At 46.8% G+C, this 25,617-nt stretch overlaps 1 protein-coding gene across 1 annotated transcript in view; it reads left to right on the top strand.

Annotated features, from left to right (window-relative positions):
• Positions 1 to 2,385: 2,385 nt before the first annotated feature.
• tbc1d2b (TBC1 domain family, member 2B) overlaps positions 2,386 to 25,617 on the top strand; it is a 141,858-nt gene continuing 118,626 nt past the window's right edge. Inside the window, exon 1 of the mRNA XM_078200127.1 lies at positions 2,386 to 2,775. Within this exon, the coding sequence (XP_078056253.1) occupies positions 2,485 to 2,775 (291 nt within the window). The 5' untranslated portion in view covers positions 2,386 to 2,484. The remainder of the gene's footprint in view (positions 2,776 to 25,617) is intronic.

Here is a 25,617-nt window from a genome sequence, read left to right as displayed (position 1 = left end):
AAAAGGGATTAGCGGGTAGGGCCTGGGTGGGATTGTGGTCGGTGCAGACTCGATGGGCCGAATGGCCTCCTTCTGCACTGTAGGGTTTCTATGATTCTATGATACGGTACCAGGAGGGTAGGGGGTTTTAGTTCAAACAGGGCAGCATGGTCGGTGCAGGCTTGGAGGGCCAAAGGGCCTGTTTCCTGTACTGTAATTTTCTTTGTTCTTTGCACCTCATTCCCAATTCAGCTCTGACGAAGGGTCATCCAGATTCGAAACGTTGGCTCTATTCTCCCTCCACAGATGCTGTCAGACCCGCTGAGATTCTCCAGCATTGTCTGTTGTTGGCTCAGATTCCAGCTTCCAGCAGTAATTGGCCTTCAGCATTCCCACTGGATAGGGTTTGATTTTGGGCCATCATCTTATGAGGTTGGAAGGAGCATCAACGGGGATGACAACAACCCCCACAGCCATGGCGTTAAAATCAGTCAGTTTTGCTTTGATGTATCCCTGCGTGAGATGATTGAACATGAGTTAGTGGCATGAGTGAATGAAATGTCATTGCTCAAGAACTCCAGTCACCATGAACCAAGTGAATGGCCCAGATTGTGCTAGACGTGAGTGCGCACGTGCAGCAGGCTCAAAGGGCTCTGGGAGTTGTAGTTTGGCTGTGGCGCGCGTGTGCAATGGCACGAAGGGTTGGCATGATGTGGAGATGCCGGCGTTGGACTGGGGTAAGAAGTCTAACAACACCAGGTTAAAGTCCAACAGGTTTATTTGGTAGCAAAAGCCAAAGCAGGAAAGGATGTCCCGAGGTATGGTACATTGGGGAAACCATGCAGATGCTACGACAACAGATGAATGAACACCGCTCGACAATCACCAGGCAAGACTGTTCTCTTCCTGTTGGGGAACACTTCAGCGGTCACGGGCATTCAGCCTCTGATCTCCGGGTAAGCATTCTCCAAGGCGGCCTTCACGACACACGACAGCACAGAGCCGCTGAGCAGAGACTGATCTGTGTGGAGTTTGCACATTCTCCTCGTGTCTGCGTGGGTTTCCTCTGGGTGCTCCGGTTTCCTCCCACAGTCCAAAGATGTGCGGGTTAGGTTGATTGGCCATGCTAAAAAAATTGCCCCTTAGTGTAGGTTAGAGGGATTAGTGGGTAAATATGTAGGGATATGAGGGTAGGGCCTGGGTGGGATTGTGGTCGGTGCAGATTCGATGGGCCAAATGGCCTCTTTCTGCACTGTAGGGTTTCTATGATAGCCAAGTTCCGCACACATGAGGACAGCCTCAACCGGGATATTGGGTTCATGTCACACAATCTGTAACCCCCACAACCTGCCTGGATGTGCAAAATCTCACTAACTGTCCTGTCTGGAGGCAATACACATCTCTTTAACCTGTGCTTAATGCTCCCTCCACTCACATTGTCTGTACCTTTAAGACTTGATTAGCTGTAGCTCTTTTAAGGTAGCTCTTTTAAGGTACCAACGTAATAAACTAACTCAAACTAACTTAGGGACCAAGTAAAAGGGGCATGTGGTGAACCATCGTTGGTTCCCACTGTGGGATTGTTCTAATGTTGTTGTTGGGCTAGGGTGGGATTAATACACCTGTGGTTGTTACTGTTGTGGCACATCCCAGTCGGGCTCCGCCTCCTGGGAGAGGTATAAGACCCCCTGCTCGGGCGGGACCTCGTCAGTCTGGGATGGTGTACTTACGTTCTATTAGTTCCATTGTTAGACAATAAAAGCCTTCTGTTACCGAAGCTTCGTGCCTCGAGTTCAATTGACGCGCATCAGGGCAGCTCCCCAAAAGAAAGGGGGAACAGCCCGAACCAAAAACAAAGTCGAAAGGAAACTTAAAACGTCAAACCAAAAGGTGATTATCGGGGTCGATAATACACCCCAGCCCCTGCGGTGCCCAGCGGTCGCGGAAGGTGTCAACCGCGCCTGTGGACACCGCATGCTCCCTCTCCAGAGACACCTGGCCGCGAATGTATGATTAGCTGTAAAGGCTCACATTCCAATCATTATTCATGTAAGTTGAGTTTGTGTCTTTGTGCCCTGTTTGTTATCGGAACTCCCACCCACCTGACGAAGGAACAGCCTGTTCCGAAAGCTAGTGGCATTTGCTACCAAATAAACCTGTTGGACTTTAACCTGGTGTTGGTAGACTTCTTACCAAGGGTTGAGACAGTCCCGCCTGTCCACCCAATGCGCATGTGTAGCCGGCGCAATGGATTCTGGTGGCTGTAGTTTGCCCGTGGTGCGCAGGCGCGGGGGGCCGCGATGGCTGCCGGGGATTGTAGTTTTCCCCTCCGCGCCGCCCAGTGCTGGCGGCGGCGGCGGCGGCTGGACTACAACTCCCGGCGGGCCCCGCGCGGTCCTGTCAGTTGGAGTTCGGTGGCTCTCCATGGCCGGAGGCTGAGCGTGTCCGTCCCGCTCGCTCGGTAACCGGGACTCGCCCGTCCGACACCACACACTCGGCGCGATCATGAGGGAGGAAGATGCGGCGGTGACGCCGCCCGCGGACTCGCTGGCCGCCCAGCCGCCCAAGCTGTGCGGCTACCTCAACAAGCTGTCCGGCAAAGGGCCGCTCAAGGGCTTCAAGAGCCGCTGGTTCGTCTTCGAGCCCCGGCACTGCCACCTGTATTACTTCAAGGGCCCGAGCGACTCCATCCCGCTCGGCTACATCGACATCGCGGACGCCTGCTTCACCTACGACCTGGAGGCTGAGGAGGGCCAGCTGGAGATTCACTCCGGAGGCAGGGATTACACCCTGAAGGTAGGGAGAGGGAGGGAGAGGGGAATCTGGCAGAGCCCAGCGGGGTGAGGGCTTCCCCGGAGGGTGGGGAGGGGGTGGGGCTTGAGAGAGAGGTGACGGATAGGAGGGGCGAGGGGGGACACAGGAGGGTTGAGGGGGAGACACACAGGAGGGGCGGGGGGGGGACGCACAGAGGAGGGGCGAGGGGGGACACAGGAGGGGTGAGGGGGGGATGCACAGAGGAGGGGCGAGGGGGGACGCACACAGGAGGGGCGAGGGGGGCACTGGAGGGGGCACAGGAGGGGTGAGGGGGGACACAGGAGTGGCGAGGGGGGACACAGGGGTGAGGGGCACAGAGGAGGAGCGGGGGACACAGGAGGGGCGAGGGGGCACAGAGGAGGGGCAGGGGGCACAAGGGGCGAGGGTGGGCACTGGAGGGGGCACAGGAGGGGCGAGGGGAGACACAGGAGGGGCGAGGGGGCGTGAGGGGGGGACACAGGAGGGGCGAGGGGGGGACACAGGTGGGGCGAGGGGGGGGACACAGGAGGGGCGAGGGGGAGGACACAGGAGGGGCGAGGGGGAGGACACAGGAGGGGGCGAGGGGGGACGCACAGGAGGGGGCGAGGGGGGACGCACAGGAGGGGGCGAGGGGGGACGCACAGGAGGGGGCGAGGGGGGACGCACAGGAGGGGGCGAGGGGGGACGCACAGGAGGGGGCGAGGGGGGACGCACAGGAGGGGGCGAGGGGGGACGCACAGGAGGGGGCGAGGGGGGACGCACAGGAGGGGGCGAGGGGGGACGCACAGGAGGGGGCGAGGGGGGACGCACAGGAGGGGGGCGAGGGGGGACGCACAGGAGGGGGCGAGGGGGGACGCACAGGAGGGGGCGAGGGGGGACGCACAGGAGGGGGCGAGGGGGGACGCACAGGAGGGGGCGAGGGGGGACGCACAGGAGGGGGCGAGGGGGGACGCACAGGAGGGGGGAGGGGGGACGCACAGGAGGGGCGAGGGGGGGACGCACAGGAGGGGCGAGGGGGGACGCAATGGAGGGGGGAGGGGGGACGCACAGGAGGGTCGAGGGGGGGACGCACAGGAGGGGCGAGGGGGGGACGCAGGAGGGGCGAGGGGGGGACGCAGGAGGGGCGAGGGAGGGGCCAGGGGGGGAAGCAGGGGGGGACGCAGGAGGGGTGAGGGGGGACGCAGGAGGGGCGGGGGGGACGCGCACAGAGGAGGGGCAGGGGGGACGCGCACGGGGGAGGGGGGAGGGGGACGCGGACGTGCACGGGGGAGGGGGGAGGGGGACGTGCACGGGGGAGGGGGACGCTCACGGGGGAGGGGGACGCGCACGGGGGAGGGGTCGCGCACGGGGGAGGGTGAGGGGGACGCGCACAGAGGAGGGGGGGAGGGGGACGCGCACAGAGGAGGGGGGAGGGGAACGCGCACAGAGGAGGGAGGATGGGGACACAGGAGGGGTGAGGTGGGTATAGGAGAGGGGGGAGTATTCTATGTTTTCATTAAGAAATTAGATATAGCTCTTGGGGCTATAGGATATGAGGGAAGGGGGGATCAGGATATTGAATTCGATGATCAAAATGAATGGCAGAGCAGACTTGAAGGGCCAAATAGTCTGCTCCTAATTTCTGTGTTTCAAGGGAGGTGGAGGGTGAGGGGGCAGGGGAGTGGGAGGGAGGGGTTGAGGAGTTGTGAAAGAGAGGAGGATGAGGGGGTTGGGGGCGAGCTGATGTTGGGATAAGATGTTGGGGAGGGTGAGTGAGAGGTGGGGATGGAGGGGGTGAGAGGTGGGGATGGAGGGGGTCAGAGGTGGGGAGCGAAGGGGATGGGAAGGAAGCTCCCAGGAGGAGGGAGGGGATGTGGAGGTGGTGATGGTGGTTCAAGGGAAGGGTGTGGGATGAATGAGGGCAGTAGGAGACTGGCAGAGAGAGAAAAGAGACAGAAAGGGATGGAACACTAGATGGTTAGTGGAGAGAGAGGAGTTGGGACATTATGGAAGTTTGGGGGATTGGGGTTGGGGTCTGTATGAGGGATGTTGTGCTTGGGAAGAGGGATAATATAATAAACAGGATTCTCCTCTGTGTCGGTCTCCTGAGGCCTGGACCTGGCCCGCTCTCTGGCGCCTGTCCCAGTCTGCACTGTTTCGAAAGAGAATCGATCTGGTATTGGGGAAGCTGCTTTTTCAGTTTTAGCAACAAAACTTTCCTTGGGCCTGTTACCGCTTCCCAGTCTCGGTTCCTGGGCAGTAATCTGCCTGAGCTTGGCACTCTGTTCCCTGGCTGTGTGTGAGGATCAGTACTTGGCATTGATAAAATATTCAGTACCACCTACCCACTGGGTATGGCAAAACTGTTTGCTTTATATTCCAGGGTTCGGAAAAGGATTGCCAGTCTGGTGCAGCAGTTTGTTTGCCAACACAAATTGGGAGGGCAGATCTTTAGAGGCGTCAGATTTTGCCAGACTGAGTTTGCTACTTACGTGGCTGCTCTGTTATCTGAGTGCACACACTGTAAACTATTCCATGCTGATAAATAACCTGGGGAATGTAATGTTGCAGTGTGTACAACAATGTGTTCATTATTGAGAATGAAGTCCAGCACGCTGAGGTTCCATTTCAATCAGTGTGTTTCTCTAAAAGGATCGAATTTAAGTCAAAATCTGAACAACCCTGTAATGGTCCAGAAGGGAAAATGAATAGAAGTTGAGTGTGTTTCTGAGAGTCTCATTAGAGAGACGTTTATTACACCTCACTGTTGTATTAGCTTCTGTTTAGACCACACAAACTTGTCTAAAATTTGCATTTAAAACACTTATATTGTCAGTTTAGAAATGTGTATGCATTTTCCGAGACCCAGCAGTTGGCTAAAATGGACATGTCTGCACACCGCCAAGCAAGTTAATTAATTTTTAATTATAACCCATTGCACAGGAGTGTAGCTCGAAAACTAAATTTTAGTCTGCAGATGTAGGTAGGTGCAAGGACAAACGGGTCTGTCATATCCATCAAATTTGGTACAGGCCCCCCAACCCGGCCCCCCAACCCAGCCCCCCTCGCATCTTGTAAAGCACATGGGTGCCAAAGTAGGGACAGGGTTTCCCTAAATCTCACCTCCTTGAACCTCAGTTGGCACAGAGCAAGCACAGGCCCTAGAAATGACGTGTGTGGGATTGACAATCCTGATTAAGTGTTTCATTGGTTGTAAAGTGTTTTGGGACTTTGAGCACGCTCTTGCTCCTTTTCACTTATTTCCTCTTTTTCTCTGCCTCTTTTACGCACTTTCACTCTCTCTTTCTTTTCCATTTGGTCTGGCTGCAGAATGTCCCAGAATTTCGATGAGGGTGTTAAGTGATGCTGACCATTGACAGTGACCTTATGAGGTGAAAGAGGGGAACATGTGGGATAAACTGACTCAATTACACATTATGTAATCAAGGCACGTTTGTGACACTTTCAAGTTGGTGTCTACGCAGCCATGTTAACTTGACATCAATCAACTGGTGGCTTTAATTAAACTGTATGTCATGTCCCGGTTAGTTTAATACCTATCAACTGGTAGCTTTAATTAAGATGTGGAGATGCCGGCTTTGGACTGGGGTAAACACAATAAGAAGTCTCACAACACCAGGTTAAAGTCCAACAGGTTTATTTGGTAGCACAAGCCACTAGCTTTCGGAGCAAAAGCTTGTGGCTTGTGCTACCAAATAAACCTGTTGGACTTTAACCTGGTGCTGTGAGACTTCTTACTGTGTTTACCCCAGTCCAATGCCCGCATCTCCACATCATGGCTACCATCGACACTGCAAACTGCTGGCTCCAAGTGGAGAGGATCGCCAAGAAGATCGCGCATATCGACACAGATATCAAGTTTCTACAAAGATGCAATTCAGTTTGTGTCGTTATACGCCCTGTTTGTGAACAGAACTCCCACTCACCTGATGAAGGGGCAGGGCTCTGAAAGCTAGTGGCTTGTGCTACCAAATAAACCTGTTGGACTTTAACCTGGTGTTGTGAAACTTCTTACGAGCTTTAGTTAAACCATATGCCATCTTCCGGTTAGTTTAACACCTATCAACTGGTGGCTTTAATTAAACCGTATGTCATGTCCCGGTTAGTTTAACACCTATCAACTGGTGGCTTTAATTAAACCGTATGTCATGTCCCGGTTAGTTTAACACCTATCAACTGGTGGCTTTAATTAAACCATAAGTTTGCTGCGATATGTTGACAAAGTTGCACATTCCAGTTCTAAACTACTTAAGCTTAAAACTGGGTAACCGCTTTCCAAAACAAGAAGCCTTTTCATCAAGATGGCCTCCCATTTGAGTTTTAAAAATCTTGTACAAATCAAGTTAAAAAGAACATCGGAAGGAAGAGCATGGTCAGGATTCTGTGTGTAGGGGGTCTTTTGAACTCCTCGCATTTGGGATTTTAAAAAATTTGCTTTGTTTCCCATTATGTTTTTGCAAGTTATATGTTTTGAATTACATTGTACACTTCAGATTAATTATAACATGTTCTGTTTGTTTAGATTGTTAAGCTTCAAATTATAGGCAACTTTCAAGGAATTGTAAGCACAGGGCGGCACAGTGGTTAGCACTGCTGCATCACAGCGCCAGGGACCCCGGTTTGATTCCCGGCTTGGGTCTGTGTAGAGTTTGCAAGTTCTCCCCATGTCTGAGTGCGTTTCCTCCGGGTGCTCCGGTTTCCTCCCACAGTCCAAAGATGTGCTGGTTAGGTGGATTGGCCATTGCTAAATTCTCTCTGTGTAGCTGAACAGGCACCGGAGTGTGGCGACTAGGGGATTTTCACAGTAACTTCATTGCAGTGTGAATGTAAGCCTACCTGTGACTAATAAATTAACTTTAAGTTTATCACCAGTTTTTGTTTTCCGTGTCCCTCCAATTCAAGGTATATTAGAAAAGGAGGCCTTCTCTGTAACTGCTATTCAGCGTGCTGTTTGTTATCTGAAATGGACAATTATTGCGACTGTTTGGCAGATGTAATTAGAGATTTTGTTTAACTGGCTGTCTAATGCTGAAAATGCACTCCAATCTCAGTTATTTTAACAAACAGAGATTTTGTTTGCCAGGTTTGGAATGCTCATTTGCTCCCTATGGGCACAGTTTCGGTGTGGGTTGACCAAACTGGCTTAGGAACCTCCACGTGTGTGAAGGGATAATGTTGGAGTTTATTCAGCTAGAATTGTGCAGCTTTTCGCCAATGTAGTGGTACATTTTCCTGTTGCTTGTCCAACCAGAATTGTCCATTGGTAGAGGGTTATCTGAAGTCGAGTGAGAAGACTTCCACTTCTTGATGACTGCCTGGTCTGTCCTGTCTGGTGCTATGAGTAAGTGGTCAGCCGTGATGAACACTGGACCTTAATGTGTTTTCATACCTGGGTAATGGTTGCACCAAATATCAGCTTCTACCTCAGCTGTGCAGTGAAGGTGTGTCTTTGAGGAAGCTGTGCGGGGTCGATTGCAGCGTGATGGCCATCTTGAATGTTCTAGGCATCCAAATCTACTGTTGCTTCCCAATTATCCAATCCCTTGAGTACAGGACTGCTACCACTTTCCTTGCTGCAGGTTTCTGTCCCAGGTCTAAACAAAGAAAATTACAGCACAGGAACAGGCCATTCAGGCCCGCCCCCTCAACTTGGAGCTGAGTGATGAGTTCTGATCTATGAGGGAGAACCGTTGTGGCAGAAATATTGTGCGGCTTGAACTTGACTCACTTTGATCTTTCTTCATTACTGATACCTTTGTCTTTTCTCATTGTTGTCCTATAGGACCAGGCCCAGGCTGAAGTTAGCACCCAGCAATCAGATACTCTGATAGCTTCCAATTAATACCATTGCGTTTTGCAAAAGACAATTGTTTAAGATGGTGTGTAGAAAACATTAGATCCCCATGTGAGCCCATTGACAACCCAATGATCTGTGAGATTACGACAGAATTTTCAGGAATGTCTGGGAATGCCACTGTTCAGATTTTTTTCCTCCTGTGGGATCCAGCAATCCACTGAGCAAGGCATCAAGTGAGCAGCTGCACCTTACTTTGAGAAACTAAGTGTCTCCCATCTGTATTTAATGTACTTGTTGGAGCTGGAGTCCTAGAAACCCTGCAGTGCAGAAGGAGGCCATTCAACCCATCGAGCCTGCACCAACCACAATCCCACCCAGGTCCTATTCCTGTAACCCCACCTATTTACCCTGCTCGTCCCCCTGACATTATGGTCAATTTAATATGGCCAATGCACCTAACCTGCACATCTTTGGAGTGTGGGAGGAAACCAGAGCACCCGGAGGAAACCCACGCAGACACGGGGAGAACGTGCTGGCTCTGCACAGACAGTGACCCGAGACTGAATTGAACCTGGATCCCTGGCGCTGTGAAGCTGCTAACCACTGTGCCACCGTGTTGTATTTTCCATAATTTTAGTTCTTTGTGAAGGCTGCCTGAGACAATCCGTCTGAAACCTCATGTAAATTAATAATGTGGTTGGGTTTTCCCGGAGTATGGGAGCAAATAGCTTCTAAAAGCTCTTGATTTTACATTAATGCTTCACTTTTCTGTGGCTGAGTGAGCCTTGGCTATAACATTTGTCAGTGTATTTTCCACTGTTACCCCGATCATTGTTAATATGGGTAGGCTACCTAGAGTTAGGACTCACCAAAGCTGCTGAATTTGGAAAGTCATGACTTAACCTTCTCTTTCTCTTTTCTGCCTTTCCCTGACAGGAAGTTCCCAGTCACTGCTCAGTGCCTCTGTCTGACAAAAACTTGAAAATCATTTGCAGCTTATGCATTGCGCCTCAACACTACAAACATGCTGTGTATTTCACTTTCATAATTTAGAAACACTGTACACTCACTGTTATTCGTGAAGGAGGTTATTCATGAAGGCCCTGCCTTATCAAGCTTTCCCCTCGCCTGAGGTGTGGTGACCCTGAGGTTAGACCACTACTGGTCAGCTCTCCCCCTCAAACAGGAGAGTAGCTTCTGGTCATCTGGGACTATGACTTTTACACTTGCTGTGTGTACTTTACTTTCATCATTGCCTTAAATTTAAAACAATGACTTGCAGTTCTGGCCATCGGCCATGCTGTGTGTTTAGCAATGGTGCCCAGATCTCTTATCATCATCCTACCTCAGTACAATCTCGCTCTCTTTTCTGATTGTCCATTTTCAATAGTTTTCTTGACGAAAAGAAATCCAATTCCAGGAACCACGCTGATAACCTTTCATTTCATCCCATCCCATCTAAGTATGTCCTTCCTTTTGTATGGAGACCAGAACTGAACACTGTCCCAGGTCTGGTCTCACCAAAGCCCTGTATACTTGAAGGAAGACTTCCCATCTCTTATTCTTAACCCTCTTGCAATGAAGGCTGATGCACCAGACAACAGGGATGTATCATTATGTAGGTTCTCTTCTTGTGGTTGAAAGGTTTTGGGTCTGGATTAAGGTCTTTTTGATCCCTCTGAGAATTTGAATATCGAGTTTGGAAGGTGCTCAGATTCGAAAACACCTAGATTGTTAGAAAATCTAGATCATATTTAGAAAGGCAAAATGGAAAACACAACAAAAAGAGGAAGTAAGAATGAAAGGAAAAATAAGACACAGTAAGAAATGATTGCAAAGAAAATAGCTATCCTGTTATAGAGAAACTTTGAAAGAATAATTCATTCCCTCCATGGTAGAAACAATGCAGAAATGAGAAATTAGGAAAATCAGAGCTTGAAATACTCTGCAATTTTTCTAAGCACTAATCATAGAATCATTTAAGCCCTACAGTGCAGGAAGAGGCCATTTGGCCCATCGAGTCTGCACCGACCACAATCCTACCCCGGCCCTACCCCTTTATCCCTACATATTTACCTGCTAAAGCCTCTAACCTACACATCTCAGGACACTAAGGGGCAATTTTAGCATGGCCAATCAACCTAACCCGCACATCTTTGGACTGTGGGAGGAAACCAGAGCACCTGGAGGAAACCCACGCAGACACGAGGAGAATGTGCAAACTCCACACAGACAGTGACCCAAGCCGGGAATCGAACCCAGATCGCTGGAGCTGTGAAGCAGCAGTGCTAACCACTGTGCTACCGTGCATCTCACGTGCTCAAAGAATAAACAGTTTAATTGTTAGAAACAAAAGCTAAATACTGTGAATGCTGGAAATGTGAATTAAAAACAGAAAAATTATCGAAACACACAGCAAGTCAGTTGGAGTCTGTGGAGAATGAATTAAGTTTTAGGTTTGTGTATTTATTAGTGCCACAAGTAGGCTTATGTTAACATTGCAATGAAGTTACTGTGAAAATCCCCTAGTCAGCACACTCAGGCACCTGTTCGGGTACACTGAGGGCGAACTTAGCACGGCCAAGCCATCCACCACAGTCTTTCGGACTGTGGGAGGAAACTGGAGCACACGGAGGAAACCCACGGAGACATGGGGAGAATGTGCAAACTCCACACAGACAGTGACCCAAGCTGGGAATTGAACCCAGGTTCCTGGCACTGAGCGGCAGCACTGCTAACCACTGTGCCACTGAATGCAGGTTAAAGAATCGGATCAATGTCTCTTCATCAGAACTAATTGTGGGAAAACAATTAGTGATTTCTAAAATGACACTCTTGATTTGGTGTGTTCAATATTCAAATTTTAAGTCTCTTAAGGATTTCTAATCCTTAATTTATTCCAGATTTCTAATAACAATTGCAACAGTTAATCTCATGTTGTTTTTGTTTAGAAAGTAACGCAGAAGAGTGGGATTTACATGCTGAGAAATGGAATTATCCCGACAGTTTGAATTAAATGTCTGTAGCTGCCTGTCCAGAGTGAAGGCAGAAGTGAGCAATGAATGAACAAAAAGACAAAAATGGAAATGATGGAGATGAAAAGTTACAGCTTTAACTATTTTTTTCTTTTTTGCTGACTGAGAGATGATAAAGTTAAAGGGGAAAGCGAGAGATTTATTTACAGTGCTGGAAGTTGGTGTCAATGTGAAGCATTTATCTGCTTGGATTGTGTGCATGTGACAGGCTTAAAGAATCTAATTGGAAACATGTTTGTGTGGCGCCTGCCATAATTTTGTACAGGCAAGTTACTGTCCAAGTTATTTTTTGGTCTTCCGGAATCGATGAGGATTGTATTAGCCAGTGTTTTGTCTGTACCCCATCCTTGGTTACATTGCGTGCTTTGAATTGGGAATAATGTTAATGGTGAACTTATGTGTTGCAGTCAATTATTTATATTTAATGCTCTAAATGCAATGGAATATGCCATTTAGGCATTGCTGTTCTACTGAGGAAATTTATTGGCAGTGATTATACATGAGGTGATGTTGCAAGGTTCTCCTGTGGAAACTTCCTGGCCTTAGTGCATTTGGAATTAAAGCAGAGATAATTCTTTTTAGGGGGGGGCTCACTAAATAAGATCATGATCTTGTTCATCACACCTCTACCCAGAGTATTATATCAGAGAAGCAATAACTAAAGATGGATAGAGTGGATCTAGATATATTGTCAGCAGCTAACGGACACAGTAGGAATCATGGAATCCCTACAGTGCAGAAGGAGGCCATTTGGCCCATCGAGCCTACACCGACAACAATCCCACCCAGGCCCTATCCTTGTAACCCCACGTATTTACCCTGCTAGTCCCGTTGACGCTAAGGGGCAGCTTAAGAAACCAGAGTACCTGGAGGAAACCCACGCAGACACAGCGAGGATGTGCAAACTCCACCCAGTCACCCGAGGCTGGAATTGAACCTGGGTCTCTGGTGCTGTGAGGCAGCATCTCGGTTGTTCTATTTCTTCCAATTATTGTCTTCTCAGGGCCAGTCCATTCCACAATCGGGGTGCCGAGGAGATCATTCTCCAGAGCCTGTTTAGTCGTGTTTCTCAGCAACCAGGATTGAAGGGGGATTGAGGCAGAATTCCTTTGTTGTTCTCACTCTCAAGCCAGTTGTTGCGCCCTTATTGCCGTGTGCTTCTTTTGTGCATTGAATTTAGGCTTTCCTTGATTTTTGACAGCACTTTAGGCTGCAATTTACTGCTTGGGGCAATGGCATAACCTGATTTTTGCTGGATATGGAGCTACAGAGCTGATCAGAGGTTGCACTAATTCCTCCATTAATCAATCCTTAGGGCATAAACATGATGCCATTCTAATCGAGTGACCACTTCAATACAGCCACACAGTGGGTGTACAAATTTTTAAACTATCGTTTTATTGCATCACTCACCTGATTAGGTAAATTAGCAAAAACCAGAGGTGAAAAACTTTCCTGGTTTACAGACACAAGATAGTTTTCAACTGAGCCATTTGGAGAGATGCAAAAATCTCCTCCTGTAGTTAAAGGTAAGAATCAGGTGTACGTGGAACATTGTGGGGCGTGGAGGAGGAAGAAGCATTGTGGGATGTCTTTCCAATACATTTGGTTTGCTTCTCGCTTTATCTTGTTCTCCTCTCACTATTTCCAATTGTTCAGGGAAAAGGAGGATGGTTTGGACCACTGGCATGTTTGTGTTTGCTGACCTTGCTTTCCTGCTCATTGCCCACTTCTCCCCCTCTAATGAGCCCTGAGATCCTCAGTGACACGATACGCACCATTTCAAGCTAACCCTTGCTTGTGATACGTGCAGAATTCACTTTACCATGTGGATACTGAGAAACAATTAAACAGTTTCCTAATGAGTTTTCCATGACCGCAACAGTTTAAATTATTTGGAGCGTCTGACTGTATCTCAGGACAAAAGAAAATTGTGTGACAGATTGGCTGCTCTTGGACAGAGTAATTTTTAGCTTTAGCGTATGAGTAAAATTGAAATTTGATACCAGCTGATTCATAAAATGCCCTTTTTTTCCTCTTTATTCCTTGACTGGCAATAATCAGCAACCCCCTTCTTTGAGCTGATGGGTCAGTTATAACAGATTGTTCCCCCTGCTCTAACCATAACTATACCTTCTGAAGAGTGCTTTCCCATGCAATATCCTCGTATTATCTTTGAATGAAGGGCAGTATTTCAGCTGCCCAGAGTTAATTCATAAAGGGCTCTTGGCAAGAGAAAGGGGGTGAGTTTACCACCGTAAAGTGGGGTGCAAAGCGTTTACCGTGACTGGCACCATTTTACGAGCGCTGGATTTCCCGTGCGGTTAGCCTCTCGTCGGAAATGGGTGGGAGGCAGGTTAATGTGTAGAAAATTATTTGGAGAAGCATTTCCATGCCATTAGTGAGTCTGGCACTCAATCGTCTGGACCCCCCCTGCCCCCGCCCCGTTATGCATGAGCAGGGACCAGACAACACTGCCTGTCAGACCCCTGCTAAGGCGCATGTGCAGCATCAGAGGTCTGCACGTGCGCACTACCTTCCTCTGCAGGCTTTCGCATGTATTAAGCCCCGCCCACCAGCTTCTGCAGTGAACAACAAGCTTGCACAGAATCTTGCAGACAGCGTGCATATGTTGGGGAGGGGGGGGGGCTAAAAACACACCCAAATGACGGATCTGAAACTCTCCCATTTCAAGTCCGCCCAGCACTTAGACAAAAAATAATAAAATACCGCCCAAAGTGTCAGTTTGTTAGGGTAAATTGGAGAAAAAGGTATATGGGGAATATTTCTTGTGTGGTATGTAAGAAAGTTGTAACTATCTTCATTATGCTATATTTAAATACCATGCTGCATGCAATAAAAAGATTTCCTGCATCATGAATATTCAAGTGTCAGAGGCATACAGAAAAAATATGTAATAAACATAATTGAAGATGATTGATGAGGGTAGGGCAGTGGATGTTGTCTACATGGACTTCAGTAAGGCCTTTGACAAGGTCCCTCATGGCAGACTGGTGCAGAAGGTGAAGTCGCATGGGATCAGAGGTGAGCTGGCAAGGTGGATACAAAACTGGTCAAAGAAGACAGAGGGTAGCAGTGGAAGGGTGCGTTTCTGAATGGAGGGCTGTGACAAGTGGTGTTCCTCAGGGATCAGAGCTGGGACCTTTGCTGTTTGTAATATATATAAATGATTTGGAGGAAAATGTAACTGGTTTGATTAGTAAGTTTGCGGACGACACAAAGATTGGTGGATTTGCAGATAGCGATGAGGACCATCAGAGGATACAGCAGGATATAGATCGGTTGGAGACTTGGGCGAAGAGATGGCAGATGGAGTTTAATCCGGACAAATCCAAAGATGTGCGGGTTAGGTTGATTGGCTATGCTAAAAGTTGCCCTTAGTGTCCTGAGGTGCGTAGGTTAGAGGGATTAGTGGGTAAATATGTAGGGATATGGGGGTAGGGCCTGGCTGGGATTGTGGTCGGTGCAGACTCGATGGGCCGAATGGCCTCTTTCTGTACTGTAGGGTTTCTATGATTCTATTTCTATGAAATGAGAGGTAATGCATTTTGGAAGGTCTAATACAGATAGGAAATATACAGTAAATGGCAAACCCTTAAGAGTATTGATAGGCAGAGGGATCTGGGTGTACAGATACACAGGTCACTGAAAGTGGCAATGCAGGTGGAGAAGGTAATCAAGAAGGCATACGGCATGCTTGCCTTCATTGGCCGGGGCACTGAGTTTAAAAATTGGCAAGTCATGTTGTAGCTTTATAGAACCTTAGTTAGACCGCACTTGGAATATAGTGTTCAATTCTGGTCGCCACACTACCAGGATGTGGAGGCTTTGGAGAGGGTACAGAAAAGATTTACCAGGATGTTGCCTGGTATGGAGGGCATTAGCTATGAGGAGAGGTTGGAGAAACTTGGTTTGTTCTCACTGGAACGACGGAGGTTGAGGGGCGACCTGACAGAAGGCTACAAGATTACGGGAGGCACGGACAGAGTGGATAGTCAGAAGCTTTTTCCCAGGGTGGAAGTGTCAATTACTAGGGGGCACAGGTTTAAGGGGCAAGGTTTAAAGGAGATGTACGAGGCAGATTTTTTACACAGAGTAGTGGGTGCCTGGAACCCGTTGCCGGGGGAGGTGGTGGAAGTGGATACGGTAGTGACTTTTGAGGGGTGTCTTGACAAATACATGAATAGGATGGGAATAGAGGGATATGGTCCCCGGAAGGGTAGGGGGTTTCAGTTCAGTCGGGCAGCATGGTCGGTGCAGGCTTGGAGGGCTGAAGGGCCTGTTCCTGTGCTGTAATTTTCTTTGTTCGTTGTATAAATGAAACTGCTTGAAACGTGGTGACAGAGGGCAGGAAAAAATAAAGGAAGGGGATGAATTCAGCTTAAACCCAGAGATCCAGGAATGTTGGCAAAGGTGGAATGGTAGGGAAAGAGGGAGATAGTTACAGGGAGAGGGACAATATTTTGGTGAATTTATTATGTGGTATTAAAGTTTATTTATTAGTCACAAGTAAGGCTTACATTAATACTGCAATAAAGTTACTGTGAAATTCCCCTAGTCATCACATTCCGGCACCTGTTCGGGTCAATGCTCCTAACCAGCATGTCTTTTGGATTGTGAAAGGAAACCGGAGCACCCGGAGGAAACCCACACAGGCACGGGAAGAACGTGCAGACTCCACACAGACAGTGACCCAAGCCGGGAATTGAACCCAGCTCCCTGGCGCTGTGAGGCAGCAGTGCTAACCACTCTGCCACTGTGCTGCTCCTGCTTTAATAATATATAATATGATGCTACAGCTTTAATAATATATCTTCTGACTCGCCAGGAGCAATGCCATGAGATATTCAGTAGACTTTTAATATTTTTACACAGGTTTGAGGTGTAAGGGGTTAAAAAATGGGAAATGCTTTCCCTACTTCTTAGACAATAGAAATGAGTCCAAGAGATTGCATTGTTTTAATTTCTATCATCTGCGTCTTGTTTGAGGCGATATCTGTCGTAGCCAGAAATGCTCACAACGTAATCTGGGAACCTGTGCTGCAGTACACTATCCCCTGGGAAAGAACAACCCAGCCTCTAACCTACTTCTCCCCTTCCTGCCGTTAATGAGGTTGTTGATGCTCTCTAATCTGTTCAAATTGAAATAATTGGTTTGCACAAAACATGATGCAGTTGTTTGAAAACCAGCTGAGCAACAGGGACTAATGATGGTACTTGCGCTAACAAGAAGAGATGTGTAAGGAGAATTGTGTACAGTGGACACATTATTTGTGAGCATCGAGGGAGGTTTGTTTGGGGTTGTTGTGATCTGGGCAGGCTGATGCTGAAGGATTGAACCAGGCGTAAAAAGATGTGGTTAGATGATGTGATACCATGCAGGTACGTGCAGACATGGAGTGCATTGGTGCTGACCTTCAGATCGGAGAAGGCAAGTATTGAGATTGTACATTAAAACTGGAAGAGAGGAAGCAAAATGAACAAAGCACTAATGTAAAATCTGAGGCTGATTGCCTAATAGTTGATATTTATGGTGCACTAATCCACCATTGACAGGTCTGAGACAATAGACAAAGCCTGTAGATTTCACTGAATTGAAATGTTTATCCTGATGCAGACAACATGTATTGCGCAAGCTTGTTTCAAAACCTCCATTCAGGCTAATATTCTGGAACTTTTTAATACATGCGTGTGAGACTACTGCAAGAAGCTTGCACTTTTAACAATTTGAATTTCTAGAAGTGTCTCAAATGCAGAAAAATGTCCCAAAGCATGTCTCGGAGGTTTCATCAAAGAAAAACTAGGCGGAGCTGATAAAAGGGTTTCAGGAAGGTAAAGAAGTAGAGGTGTTTAGGGAGGAATTTCTAGAATAGCGCACCCACCAGTATGAAAAATGTCAGGGATGCACCAGAAGCTTGGTTCAGAAGAATTTAATGGGATGTTGATGTCGCTGTAGCGCTAGGCCAGTGATTTCTGTCCATCCCTAATTGCCCTTGAGAAGGTGGTGGTGAGCTGCCGCCTTGAATCGCTGCAGTTCATCTGGTGCAGGTGCACTCAGTGCTTTCAGGAATAAAGAATCCTCAAGTTGGAGGAGGTCACAATGGGAAGCTGAGTGTAAAATTGCAACAGCACGTAAACCAATGTACTTTATTCATTAAATATAATTTTATGGTCATTTCTATTCAAAGGCTCCCTAGTCTGAGGGGTGCGGGTTTGAATGCATATGGCACACAACTGGTTTAGCAACTTAGTGTCACATCTGGGCAGACCGTAACAAGCACTATCACACCTTGTTCTCTTCTGCTAAAAACTTCCTTGAATGCTAAAATAACCCCAGCCAGTCGTCTTCATGACCAACTGTCTTCTTGCAACCCTCCCCTTTGCCCCTTCCAGCCTAACCTTAAGCAGTTGTGTGAAGCTTATTGTGGCAAGTTTTAGAACATAGAACAGTACAGCACAGTACAGGCCCTTCGGCCCTCGATGTTGTGCTGAGCTTTGTCCGAAACCAAGATCAAGCTATCCCACTCCCTATCATTCTAGTGTGCTCAATGTGCCTATCCAATAACCGCTTGAAAGTTCCTAAAGTGTCCGACTCCACTATCACAGCAGGCAGCCCATTCCACACCCCAACCACTGATTAAAGAACCTACCTTGGACATCCCTCCTATATCTCCCACCATGAACCTTATACTTATGCCCCCTAGTAACAGCTACATCCACCCGAGGAAATAGTCTCTGAACGTCCACTCTATCTATCCCCCTCATCATCTTATAAACCTCTATTAAGTCGCCTCTCATCCTCCTCTGCTCTAAAGAGAAAAGCCCTCGCTCCCTCAACCTTTCCTCATAAGACCTACCCTCCAAACCAGGCAGCATCCTGGTAAATCTCCTCTGCACTCTCTCCAGCGCTTTTACGGACTTCTTTGCCATCACCTGCTGTGGTCCTAAACCATTGAATTCACTCCCGAAACCCTTCTACTTCTCTGTTCCTTTAAGGTGCTCCTTCAATCCTATCTCTTCGACCAAGCTTTTGGTCATCTCCCCAGTATCCCTACATGTTTCCCCAACACCTCAGTGTACTGTGGTAAAAGCGCTATATAAAAGCAAGTTATTGCAACAAGATTCAGACCATCCATTCAGCTGCCTTTGGTACAACCCTCCCTTCCATGTGTCCACCAAGCTATTTCCTTCATACTCTAGCCTTGAACCATCATGATTTTGCGCACCTCTATCAAAGTTCCTTTTCTCTAGTTTCTCTCCTAATTCTCCTCATGTCCTCATTTTGTCCATGAGGCATCCTGAGCTCTGCTGACCCTATACCACCAAGCTGCCAACCACCCAACCTGCTTTCACGGTCTCTGGTTGGGTGATATTGTAAACGGGTCCCTCTGCCCAGATACAGTTCCTTCTGTCAACACACTCCTCGCAGTGCCTACCATCTGAACTGCTGCCCCATCTTCAACTGCATCTCTCTCAAAAGTGCTTAAAGATATTGTTGCCTTTCAAAACTGGACTTGGGTCACCTCTGTAGATCCAAACCTTGTCAATCAGGTTTCCTTCCCCACAACAGCACTAAAACAGCCTTAACTAAGTAAGAAATGAGGTCCTCAGTGACTATGGTGCATTTACTCTCTCTATCCTTCTAGACCTGTCTTGGCTTTGATATGATCCTTCTCTAACATCTTGTGATTGTGTTCCAGAGTGGGACTGCCCCTGCTTGATTCCATCCTATCCAGTCACAGCCAGAGAATCTCCTACCCCAGCTTGTCTTCCTGTCCCTACAGACTTATCTCTGGAGTCCCATCTCATTCCTAATCAACGTGCTGCTCCTCAGCGATGCCGATCTAGATGTATTCTGATACCATCCAGCACCACCTCTGCTAATCACACCACTGACTGCTTGTTTACCTCAGTCCTGTGCGGACAGAACTTTGCTCCAATTAATTTTTAGGAAGTCTGAAGTAGTGGTCTTTGGCTGCCATCACAAACTGTCAGTTGCCACCTCCATTGCTGAAACCCTTGTCAACTCCACTCACTGTTCCATTTCTCTCCTAGCCAATCCCATCTTCTATAAAGTAGAGCTTATCGAAAGCACATGGATCAGGTCCTGTTAACACATTACCCTTGTGATCACGGATCAACATTGGCTCTCATTCCACTAACAGCTCAATTAATGTTCATATCCGAGTGATTCACCTCCTCAATGACCTTGTCCCTCCCTATTTCTGTAACCTCCTCCAGCTCTACAATCCTCTATTTACTTCTCATCCCTTGAACAGCCCCACTCCCTTCACCCAGCCATTAGTGACCGTGCTTTCAGCCAGCTAGGTCATAAGTTCTGGAATTCTCTGATCATCTCTGCCTCTTCACCCCGCTGCTCTTTATGACTAAAACTTACCTATTTGACATTTTAGTTATCTCTTTTTAAACCTTTTTCTTTGGCGCTGTGCCAATTTCAGCCTGATTACATTCCTTTGAAGCACCTTGGAGAGAGTTACTACCTTAAAGGAGCTATTTAAATTGAATGTTGTGGTTGTACATGGACGGATATGTAAGTAGAAGTATGTAACAAGGTAGTAATTTTCCATGGAATGATCTTAAGCTTTTGTCAATCGAAGTTCAGAGCTCGAGTGCTCACAATGGTGCTAATCCTCGGTTTAATGCTACTTAATCTTTATTTGCCATTTTGATGGTAAACTGTGCAGCTGAGTTTTGAGTTGATGTCTTTTTATACAATCATTGTCTACGTCCTTTCATCTATGCAAAATGGCCACGCATCAAGTCTGTTGGGGTTTGGACAGCTTCATATGTTAAATTAATTGTCATCATCGTTGACCGGGATAAAAATGTCGTACTCTTCCAGTAATAAGGCGAAGCTCTTGTTGATCTGAGTGCCTACATATAGAAATGGGACGACCACAATGAGGACTTTCACACGACCAAAAGGAAGCCTTGAAAGGTTTGGGTAAAATGGCTCCCGATCTGGTCATCAACAGACTTCTGGGAGATTTGAGTCCAACCCCAGCTTTAGTTCGGGGGTAGAGAAAGTCCCGGATTGTCGCAGGGAGCTCTGGAGGCTGAGCAGGCACTGCCCAACTTGATGGCTGAAGAGACCAATCCACGACAGAGGTTCTGCTACAGGTGCCACAGCATGTGCAGTGGTTATCTGGTGTCATGGTGGATTGGTCTTTTTGATGTTGGTGCCTGTTGCCAAACCAGTATAACCCGCTGATGGTCATGGTGGCACATGCTGGTCCACAGGAGATGTCACCATTTTCCTCTGTAGTCAGCTAGTGTCTCCCAAGTGCAAAAATGAATATTTAGGGGCTTCATGTCAAACGTGCAAGTTCTCTGCTTCAAGGGTGTTTGCAAGCACCCTTGCAAACCTTTTGTACCAAACAACCTTTGTTGTTCTCTGACAAACAGGAATCCAGATTCTATTGTTGTGAAGTAGAGTAATTGTCGATTGAGAAGTAGAATGCTAGAATTTGGTGTTTGAAAAATTGTAAAATGCTAGGAGGTGAAAGCATTGCATGGTCCCTTTAAAAGATGGTGTTTTTTGCTCTGCTTAGAGAGTTTAAAAAAATGCAGGTGCATACGGTGCCAGAACACAGACTGAAACATTTGTGTCAAAGGCCAAGCAGCAGGGTTGCCTTGGTAACAGGCTTTTGATTTTTTAAAAATTCAGCCCATCGGTTTAAATTAGATACTTGGATACCAGCAACCTATTAGATTTGAATCCGATGCTTTTGGCAACCTAGGACCAATCCTATTGCTGGGGTTGTTGATATGTCATCACAGGTATAAAAGAACAGGCAGTGGGACAAAAAGCAGAGGAAGCAACTGCTCAAAGCCCCATCTTGATAGTGAAGGTACCAGAGAGGAAAGCAGTTCCAGACAGAAGACTCAATAGAGAAAGCCCAGAATATTCCGGAAGACAACAAACTTAGTTCTAATTAGCGAGTCACTAACATTCTATTTTTTCTTGTTAATGAGTTGGAATTGTATTAATCTAAACAGCATTCCATTAGAATAGTGTTTTATTTGGTTTATTAATAGTTTAGTTAACCTGTTCACTGTTAATTGGATAAGTAAATTGTTACTTGTTGACTTTCGAGAAAGTGTCAGGGAGTTATTTTGATTTAACCACTAAAAGTTGCTGGAGATCAGATCGTACCTCTTCACACTCAATTTTACAGATTGGGACTAGGTACTCCTCTCTGAGTGGTTAGGTATTAGTTCTCAGAGGGGAAATCCACCTCCCCTTCGTCACACTATTTATAAATTCATTTCGACTTAATTGGTGGTCCAGTGGCTCCAGTCTCCTTGTATTCCATTTGTAAGTTTTAATCTTGAAATTGTAGCACCGCCCTTTTCCTTCAATTACTCACAACATGCTTTCTTTCCAGATTGCAAAAGCAAGACTATGCAATTGCCACATAACTTTGTTCTGTAAGAATAACATCAGCAATGTTTCCTAGTGCTAGATGTTGAGTTGGTTCTATAATTAGCAAATCAATTATCTCTCCTTTTGTTTCAAGTGCACAAACAGAGGATATACTCTAATTACAGGAAAGCAAACTTAGTCGTAACAGCTGATTTAACCTGCAGTTATTTTGAAGACCTGTTAATTGCGTTCTCAGTTGGAGATATATTGCACAAAGCAATTTTTAATGAAAATGGCGGAATGTAATGTTGCTTTTTGCAGTAAATGCAATGCACGGTGCAGAGGATATATTTGTGTCAGAATGTGCTCACATCTCAAGGGTGGCACAGTGGTTAGCACTGCTGCCTCACAGCGCTAGGGGCCCGGGTTCGATTCCCAGCTTGGGTCACTGTCTGTGCGGAGTCTGCACGTCCTCCGTGTGTCTGCGTGGGTTTCCTCCCGGTGCTCTGGTTTCCTCCCACAGTCCGGAAGACATGTAGGTTAGGTGCATTAGCCGTGCTAAATTCTCCCTCAGTGTACCCGAACAGGCGCCTGAGTGTAGCAACTAGGGGATTTTCACAGCAGCTTCATTGCACTGTTAATGTAAACCTATTTGTGACACTAATTTTTAAAAAATCTGGGAGTGTTCAGAGAGTGATATGTTGTAACAAAGCGATTCTTTTAATGAGCAGAGAGGAGGATTGTAAGCTTGGAGTCCAGTTCAAACCTGGTGCAAGATGAGGGTGGAGTCTGGAAGAACGGCAAAACAAGTGTGGAAGTAGGGGCAGATGGGTTGAAACCTAAGTGCCTTGGGGATGAGTGGTAAAGGGTAATGTGTTTAGGGGGATAAGTGCGAGTGTTGATTTGTGACCTTTGCTGGATGAGTTAGATTAACAAGGTGTATTAAAGGAAAATTACTTTGAGGCAATAACCATATGAACTGAACAGAGGAGCATGAGTTGACTATTTATCCCTAATGCTATTCGATGAGTTCATGGCTATTCTGTGACATAACTCCATAAACCTTTTGCTCCATATTCCTTAATACCTTTGGCTAACAAAAATTTCAGATTTGAATTTAACAATGACCTGGCATCAAATGCCATTAATGGAAGAGAGTTCCAAATTCCTGTCCTCTTTCTCCCTCCCATCCACCCCCCCGCCCCAACCCCAGTCCTAGATTTGTTGGAAATAGTTTCTCTCTAACTACCCTCCCCCCTTATCATCTTGAAAAATTTTGATCAAGATGTGTTCTAAAGCGCAAGAAAAGGTGAGGAAGGCTAATGCATTTTTGCCTTCATAGCAAGAGGATTTGAGTATAGGAGTAGTCTTGCTGCAGTTGCGATTCTTTTAATGAGCAGAGAGGAGGATTGTAAGCTTGGAGTCCAGTTCAAACCTGGTGTGAGATGAGGGTGGAGTCTGGAAGAACAGCAAAATGTGTGGAAGTAGGGGCAGATGGGTTGAAATCTAAGTGCTTTGGGGATGAATGGTAAAGCATAATGTGTTTGAGGGGGATAAGTGCAAGGTGAGCCCCGGGCACACCTTGAGTGTGCAGATTTGGTCTCCTAGTCTGAGGAAGGGCATTCTTTCTATTGAGGGAGTCCAGCGAAGGTTCACCAGACTGATTCCTGGAATGACAGGACTGGCATATGAAGAGAGACTGGATTGACTGGGTTTGTACTCACTGGAATAAGAGGGGATCTCATAGAAACATCTGAAATCCTGATGGGACTGGACAGGCTGGATGCAGGAAGAATGTTCCTGATGTTGGGGAAGTCCAGAACTTGGGGTCACAGTCTAGGAATAAGGGGTAAGCCATTCGGGACTAAGATGAGGAAGAACCTTTTCACTCAGTTGCGAACCTGTGGCATTCTCTACCACAAAGCTGTTGGGGCCACTTCGTTCAAGAGGGAGCTGGACGTGGCCCTAAAGGGATCAAGGGGTATGGAGAGGAAGCGGGAGTGGGAGACCGAAAGTGCAAGATCAGCCATGATCATATCGAATGGTGGTGCAGGCTCGATGGGCCGAATGGCCTTCTCCTGTACCTATTTTCTATGTTTCGATAAATACAACATCAGTTTGTGACAAGTCGCGACAGTAACTATTGTGGGGGGAAGTGCATGTTTGGTGAGTCACTCCAGTAGTGGAACCAGATCTGTCAAATCGCTGAACACAAACCAACTGCTGATGCCAGATTATGAATGGATATTCACTAATGTAATTCCCAATTCTGCTCAAGGACAAGCACTAAAAAGCAGGAACTTAAACAAAAAAACCCAATGGAAATTTTAGAAGGTTAAATTAACTCCGTTTTGAAATGAGGCTATCTGGTGTGGCCAAACCAATATCCATTTTGTATTTGAGACATAGTGAATTGTGCGCCAAGTATGATGCAACCGCAGCTCCCTTATTGATCAAAAATTTAACTCTGCCTTGAATGTATTCAGTGACCCATTCTCCACTGCTCTCTGAGGGAGAGATTTCCAAAAATTAATGACCCTCCTGAGACAAAATTTCTCCTGATCTCCATCTTAAGTGGGAGACCCCTTATTTTTAAACCGTCACCTAGTTCTAGATTCCCCCACCCCCCCACCATGAGAGGGAATATCCTCTCAGCATCTACCCTGTCAAACCCACTCAATCTTGATATGTTTCAATATGAGCACCTCTTATTCTTCTAAACTCCAATGAATATTAGCCCACGATGCTCAACCTCTCCGCAAGACGATCCCTTCATCCCAGCGTTCAGCCTCGTGAACCTTCACTGAGCAACTTCCAATGCAAGTATATCCCTCCTTAAGCAAGGGTCAAAATATTTTTCCTCGGACTACTTGCTCCTACAGTAGGCGACATGGTCACTTTTTGTATTTGTGGTTATTTTTATCAGCATTTTCTTTTTTAAATCGATGACCCAACAAAGGGGAAGATTTTGTAACATATAGCAATTCATCCAATCGCAAACCAAAGATTAATCAAATCAAACAAAGTACAATAACTATATTTCAGTGCTAGATTAAGAAGCTTATTTGGCCAAGTGACAGCTTTTATTTGGCAATACAGACAGCACGATTTGTGCAGTAGTACTTAAAATAAAAGCAGATCAGAAAAAACATGGAAAGTGAATAAAAGCAGTTTTGATTGATATGAAAGCTATTCTATTCTAACCATAAATAGCACATGCTTGTCTATATATATTACATCTTTTACTCCCAAGAAAATTTCAAGTTGTTCAGAAGTAACAAAATGCAGACCATTTGTAAGATAAAATAAATAGATGTTGTTTTCTGACATTTGTCTATTGCTTTCTGATCATTTATCTCAACTGTTTTCTGTTTGCCAATCCTCTATCCACATAAATACATCACCCCCCCAACACCATGACCTTTTGTAATCTTTTATGTGGCAACCTATTGAGTGTCTTTTAGGAATCCACATACACCACATCTACCCTTAACCCACTCAGCTTACTGCATCCTCAAAGAACTCTAATAACTTTGTCAAACATTATTTCTCTTCCACAAAACCGTGTTGACTCTGCACAGGCCATTACTTTATGCCGACGCAGC

This window comes from Mustelus asterias, chromosome 29 (assembly GCF_964213995.1).
Source record: "Mustelus asterias chromosome 29, sMusAst1.hap1.1, whole genome shotgun sequence".
Lineage (NCBI taxonomy): Eukaryota > Metazoa > Chordata > Chondrichthyes > Carcharhiniformes > Triakidae > Mustelus > Mustelus asterias.
This window is presented reverse-complemented; position numbering and strand designations above follow the sequence as displayed.